The sequence below is a fragment of the Penaeus japonicus genome, unplaced genomic scaffold, assembly GCF_977035675.1.
Source record: "Penaeus japonicus unplaced genomic scaffold, GWHDUDI00000001_assembly GWHDUDI00000002, whole genome shotgun sequence".
Lineage (NCBI taxonomy): Eukaryota > Metazoa > Arthropoda > Malacostraca > Decapoda > Penaeidae > Penaeus > Penaeus japonicus.
In genome coordinates this window covers 50,379,226-50,386,725 of record NW_028234404.1, presented here as the reverse complement: position 1 = coordinate 50,386,725, position 7,500 = coordinate 50,379,226, and the positions used below count along the sequence as shown (strand labels likewise).

At 33.6% G+C, this 7,500-nt stretch overlaps 2 protein-coding genes across 2 annotated transcripts; both read left to right on the top strand.

Annotated features, from left to right (window-relative positions):
* Positions 1–1,611: 1,611 nt before the first annotated feature.
* On the top strand, positions 1,612–2,163 carry LOC122267389 (pro-resilin-like). The gene is made up of 2 exons (XM_043037430.2): positions 1,612–1,635; positions 1,822–2,163. Exons 1-2 carry the CDS (start codon positions 1,624–1,626, stop codon positions 2,161–2,163), a joined length of 354 nt encoding a protein of 117 aa, XP_042893364.2. The 5' UTR covers positions 1,612–1,623.
* Positions 2,164–4,151: 1,988 nt separating this feature from the next.
* On the top strand, positions 4,152–4,672 carry LOC122267390 (pro-resilin-like). The gene is made up of 2 exons (XM_043037431.2): positions 4,152–4,172; positions 4,331–4,672. The coding sequence occupies exons 1-2, from the start codon at positions 4,161–4,163 to the stop codon at positions 4,670–4,672; spliced, it is 354 nt and encodes a 117-aa protein (XP_042893365.2). The 5' UTR covers positions 4,152–4,160.
* The last annotated feature ends 2,828 nt before the right edge of the window (positions 4,673–7,500 follow it).

The window sequence follows — 7,500 nt, the reverse complement described above, 5'->3', positions numbered from 1 at the left end:
TAATGTTTACTACGATTGCAATGGTGGTTGAAATGATATAATAACAAGTATTAATAAAACCGTGTCACTTTCCAGTCAGTCTAGACCAAGGTTCTGTTGATATTGTTACACCGGTCGCCCACCTTCTACCCACCATCACCAGGCACAATAGCTTATACAGTGCAACACAAGATCTGTCCTGGGCCTTGTTCCTCCGCTCCTCTTGCCCCGACTCTTGCATCATGTTATCCTGTTGACACATGATTACACACAGAAAAAGACCCATTGGCGTAGCAATATCATCAGCAGAAATGTATAGATAAAAGAAAATTAACAAAAAATAAGTGAATTACTAAACATCTTTTATAACACTGTCGACTCAAAATTAATGACAGCTTTCACCAATCAATAACATAAACGAATACCATATATGTCTATTTATTATCTAATTTTCAACATTTTCTTCTTGGCGCATGCATATCTATTCATACATACATACATAAACATATATATAAATACATATATATGTATGTATATGTACATATGTATATATATACAAATTTATATATATATATTATATATATATATATTATATATATGTTTATATATTTATATATACATGTATGTGTATATATATACATACATATATATGTATATATGTGCAATGTATGTATATAAATGTATATATATGTATATATATATATATATATATATATATATATATATACATATATGCTTACAACCACAAACATACATATAAGTATATATGTATATATATATATATATATATATATATATATATATATATATATATATATATATATATATATATGGGTGTGTGTGGTTTAGTAATACACTCTCGGGCTAATACCTGAGGGCGGCAGTGGTTCGACTCCGGGTCAGGAGGTATATTATACATCTATATATGTATATGTATGTATGTATATATATATATATATATATATATATATATATATATATATATATATATATATACACATTCACACACACACATATATATGTGTGTGTGTGTGTGAAGGAATATGTATATCTATATACATATATATATGTATATGTATATATATACATATATATGTGTGTATATATGTATATATACATTTATTTATATTTATATATGAATAAATACATATGCATTAATACACACACATATGTGTGTGTGTGTGTGTTTGTGTGTGTATATATACATAAAAATATTTACTTATCATTTGAATGTACGTATGTACAATTTAAACAGCTTACAAATGCTAACAACTGAATGTTCATGTACCTTATAGTATTGTCGTTTTAATAAATATCTAATATTCCACTATCAACTTTATCAATTTCTAAATGTTTATGTCAACCAATCAGTTGATACGTATATACACTGCATGCGCTACAAGTGTTTGTTTGTGTGTCTGTGTGTGTAGAAGAGAGAAAGGATAAATGAGGATTTCGTTCTGCAATAAGGCCTCTAAATTATGAAGCAACAATAGCGGTTTGAAATATCAAGGTGAGCGATATTTCCCTCCTTTCACATAACATCTTCATGTTCATTATTAGGGAGGAGCCTTACTTGCTGCAGCTATATAAACAGATGAAATCACATTCACTATATCATTTGTTCTACCATCATCTCACACGATGGCATTTAAGGTGAGATGAGAAATACAGATATAAGTGGTAATGACTGGCACAGTAAATAGGAATTCAGGCATATGGAACATCTATAAACATTGTTTTAGATCATTAGATCACTTATATTCGAACTTACATATTTTACCTTTTTTCCTTTGAAATTCTATTATTCCTACATTACTGTTAAATTTCGCGATGTCACAGGTAATTGCACTCACTGCCCTTGTGGCCGTTGCTTTGGGCCGCCCACAAAATATACCATCATATGGATATGGGGCTTCAACGCCCTCTTCAACACCTGCTAAGTACGATTTCAACTACGCCGTTAACGACCCACCATCTGGCAACGACTACGGCCATCAGGAGGCCAGAGATGGCCCTAACACACAGGGTTCCTATTTCGTCCTCCTTCCCGACGGTCGACTTCAGAGGGTCACCTACGCTGTCAACGGAGACTCTGGTTACGTGGCCGAGGTCACCTACGAAGGTGAAGCCCAGTACCCGTCTACACAACGACCCTACATGCCTGCTCCTCACTATACTTAGATATATTTTAATATAATAAAGAGATACGTAGAAATGTACATGAAATTTAATAAACTAGCAAATCCATGACATTGTTTGATTATTTAATGCAGTATGCATGAGGTTACAATGTAAATCTATATTTATGTGTGGGTTTGTGAGAAATTATGATAATGTTTTTGCGAGTGTGTGTAAAAGGGAAAGAGTATGACAAACGTTGACGTTTCAAAGTGGCTAGTGCGGTAAGTATTTTCAATATACTTAACATTATCAATATTATCAGTGTTATTACCAGTATCGGTATCATTGTCATCAACGTTTCCCCTTTCATCCTTATCATTCCCATTACTATCATTATCAATGCTGTTCTTATCATCATTATTATCATTATGATTATCATAATTATTATCATCATTATTATCATTATAATTATCATTATTACTATCATTATTATTATCATTATAATTATGATTATTACTATCATCATTATTATCATTCTCATCCTTAGCATTTTGATGTCATCATTATTTCCAGTATCATCATTACTGTGAACAAATTTAGTAGTTTTGATTCTATATTTAGTTGCAAACACCAAACCCTGAAATAACTAAGCTTTTATAGAGCTATGGTACACGAGAAAAACTTCACTAGTATTCATTTTTATATTTGAAACAGAAGTGACATGATGATAATAACAATGACAAATATGATGATAATAACAAACTGACTGATCAGTGTGCTGGTCAACAACTAATTAAGCAAATCTTATCAAAACAGAGTAAAAAATAACACCTGTTGAGCTACTGCTGAAAATTGGCCCTAATGGGAAGTGTGCATTGAATAACTCGACAACGATAACAAAAGAGTAATTCAAGAAATAGGTATTGAGACCAAAATTAATTATCACCAATAAGGTATTACTATCATTATCAACATCAGTCTTAAGAAAATTAACGTCATTTACAGCATCTTCAGAGAATTGACATAGATTACTTCCGTTCAGACTATCACTAAAACGTGAAACTACATTTATTATACCCGTAATATGATGTTAATCAGAAAACTTCTAATTGTGTTTTGATTCAAAGATCTAGTCAGTGTCAACTTTAAATGCTTCTCCCTTGAAAACCATGTATTTTCGAGGTCCATAGGCGTTGTTACTAGATGGTAGTTGAAGTCGTACTTTGCGGAAGTGGGAGTGTGGAAGAATAATTATCCTGACTTTCTTTATGATCGAAAACGGCATACGGAAGAGTGGTTATCTTATTTCTCGTTTTCCAGGTGTAAAGCAGCTAGTGAGGGTCAGAAGATACGTTATAGAACTGTGATACATGTTGGATCGTTTTTGTGATTGGATTTTAAACTTACATTGTACTTGAAAAGTTTTTTATCATTATTATGATTTGTACCACCTATGAATACTAGGAAGGAATCAGAAAAATATGAACACTCCGCATCCCCTAATCCCGGTGTTAGCAAAAGTTAACAATTGAAGGCCCATTACCGGATATCGGTTCCCTTCGCGATTATGTGTTTATATATATATATATATATATATATATATATATATATATATATATATATATATATATAATGTATATGTACGTATATATAAATATTTTGTATGTGTATATATATATATATATATATATATATATATATATATATATATGTATACATATATGAAAATATCTATATTTTCAGACGTATATGAACTTATTTATATTTGTGTGTACCTTTCTCTCGCTCTTTAGTTTTCTCTCTTTATATGCGTGTGTGAGTTTGTGTGCGTGTGAGTTTATGTGTGTGTGTCTTTGTTTGTGTTAATAATTTACGTAATAATACTCATAATTATCAAGCACCAATTGCGGTTACAAATGTCAAGGCGAACAGTAATACATCGCTCCGCCCACAACAACACTCTTCAAGTTCATCACTAATGAGGAGCTTTACTTGTCCACACTATATAAACAGATGGAACCGAACACATTCTATCAGATAATCTATCTTCCCAAACAATGGCATTTAAGGTGAGATGCGAGAAGATAGATTTACTTGCTAGAGAATATCACAGTAAATGCTGGGATAAGGTTCAGTCGGACACCATGCGTTATCTCTGCATTATGTAAGATGTTATATTTGTAACTTATCTTTTCTTCAGAATTGCTTACCTTTTCCGTTGTTGTAGGTAATTACATTCGTCGCCCTTGTGGCCGTTGTCCTCGCCCGCCCTGAGAACTTACCTTCCTATGGCTACGGCCCCACAACGCCCGCTTCAGGACCTGCCAAATACGACTTCAACTACGCTGTCAACGACCCACCATCGGGCAACGATTTCGGACATCAGGAAGCCAGAGATGGCCCTAATACTCAGGGTTCCTACTTCGTCCTCCTTCCCGACGGCCGTCTTCAGAGGGTCACCTACACCGTCAACGGCGACTCCGGCTACGTGGCCGAGGTCGTGTACGAGGGTGAGGCTCAGTACCCTTCTACACAACGCCCCTATACACCTGCCCCTCAATATGTTTAGATATATATAGGTTTAACTAATAGTATCCATAAATTAGATGTATCATTAAATAAATTAATATATCGATGTTGTTGTTTCATAATAAGAATTGCATTAGGTGAAAAGGTAATTTTGCATGCCTTTCCGCTGTAGAAAGGAAGAAAGTGAAAATAGGATTCTATGTACGAATACTGTATATATCCATGAAAAAATGACGTGGGAGAGAGAGTTTGTGTTTGTTAGTATGGGTCATGAAATTTATTCCTCTAACCATCGTTGATTATTTCATGTTATTAGTGCGGTAGGATTTGAATGAGTGATTTCATTATTAAAGGTGAAATTAGTCTATTGATTTAGATATATGCATTTTGAGAAATGGTTGACATGCGGACCTAAGATTTTTGTCCCTATATTCATTATATTTAGCCGTTTCTTTCGACTCCTTCCTTTAGTCGGAGGGAAAAGTATGTATAATAAAGGTGCACAGCATACCTTCATCACCACAGCCTTCTGCCTCGCTTATATTCGACTATAAGTCTCAGCGAGAAATTAGTCTGCAGATCGACGATTAGCCGCTGTTGACTTTTTTAACGAGATCTTTGGAGAGCAACATTCCTGGCACACTATTGTCCTTCGCCGCATCCAATTCTTCTCCACTCCTGGAGTCGTTATCGAGCTCCCGTACGAGAATTCAATAGATACACTTTACCTGTGTATGTGTGTGTGTGTGTGTGTGTGTGATCAATCATTAAGTCAAATATCTGTAAGACACTTTTGTTACCGCCCACAAACAAATATATTAACAAATAAAACACTCGTTTCGACTCAGCAGCTCTCAAGCTACCACTGGAATAAAATCTATTGTTTCAGCCCATTTTGAAGCAGACATAGGACTTTGTATCATTTTTTTACAAAGTGTATACAATTTCGAAAAAGTAATATAAACATGAATTCATATTTGCTCAGTGACAATCACATTATTCCAGGACACTATAATTTCTATAAAATCTAGACTATAAAAAACTGTAGCCCCTATGATAGCAAGACAAATTATATAAAGCAATTAAAACACCTACAAAACAAAGGAATAGATAAAAGTAAAAGGTTTTGTGACCTTCCTGACACAAGGCAAACAGTCGGCAAGGAAAAGAAACTGTATCCCCGGAAAGTGTGTGTTTGTGTGTCTTTATCTGTCTTTATCTATCTCTCTTTCCCTCTCTCTCTCTCTCTCTCTCTCTATATATATATATATATATATATATATATATATATATATATATATATGTATGTATGTTTGTATGTATATATTAACACATGTGTGTATATATGTGTATATATATATACATATGTGTATATATACATAAATATTTATGTTTATATATATAACAATATATATATATATATATATATATAGAGAGAGAGAGAGAGAGAGAGAGAGAGATATTACCTAGGGGCTCCTCCAAATTGTAAAAGTTCCTCTTCCCTCTTCTATCCAATCCATCAACAACTCCATATTAGTTAATAAATTTCATTACTTTCATATTACTTGCATGAATACTTCTACAAGATAATCACCGTTAAGAAGTAAATTGAATATTTATTGTGATAATCATGCTCGGACTGATTTTTGGCAGGGCCGAAAGCAGGCGAATACGAGAATAGTAGCTAGAAATATCCTTGCAAATTATTCTTGCTTCTAGGGGAAAGGTGTTCTGGGACTGGATACAATGACGATTTCCAGTTCTATTCCCTTTGCCTAAAGAACGTTCTCGCATCTCCATAAGATATTACTCGCTCAGGACCGTACCCTCCATCTTGGACCTCGTTAAGTTAAAGGTTGTTTGAGGCACCACTATGATACTCCAATATGGATCTCTAGGGGCACACGGTCCATATTTTTTCGAAAAAATGATCCACAAACTGGCTAATCAATTTAAAACATGCTGAAGGGAATCGGAGTTCCATAAGTAACTTCAATTGAATGTAAATAAGGATCAATAGTACGCAAACTAATCTATATGTTGTTTATTTTTTTTTATGATACCTAGTAATAATAACTTCCATTATTTTATCAAATTTATCAAGTTAACAATTAGAGGTTCATATGTATTATATCATCGGGTGCTATTCATAATTATTTCTTCACGATGAACTATATCTATCTTTAAAACTATTTACCTGTCTGTCTCCTTAGCATATAAATTATCTATATATGCGTGTGTGTGTGAGGAAAATGTTCCGCAATTAGACCTCTAAATTAGGAAAAAGCAACAGTGGCTAGAAATATCAAGGTGAACGCTAATATATCGCTCTGGCCACAACACAAGTTCATGCTCATCATTAGGGAGGAGCTTCACTTACTTCAGCTATTTAAACAGGTGGAATCACGCTCAGTGTATCATAATACACCATGATGTTTAAGGTGAGATACCTGGTTACTTGAAGTTCATATATATATATATATATATATATATATATATATATATATATTATATATTATATATATATACATATATATATATATAGATATATATATATATATAGTATAAATACATTTGTACATATATTCATATCTCTATCACAAACATGATTCTAACTTTTATATGTTTGTCTTGGAACTCGAACTTGGTCATTATTTACTTGTCTACTTTCATAGGTAATTGCACTTGCCGACCTTGTGGCGCTTACCTCGCTGCCCCTCTTCCGAACCCCTCTATGGCTCCCCAAGCTCAACCTCATCCTCAGCACAGCCAAATACAACTCCGCACTACGCTGTCATCGACCGGGCAACGGGAACGATTTCGGCATCAGGAGAGGCAAGGATGGCCCTAATATCAGGGTCCTACTTC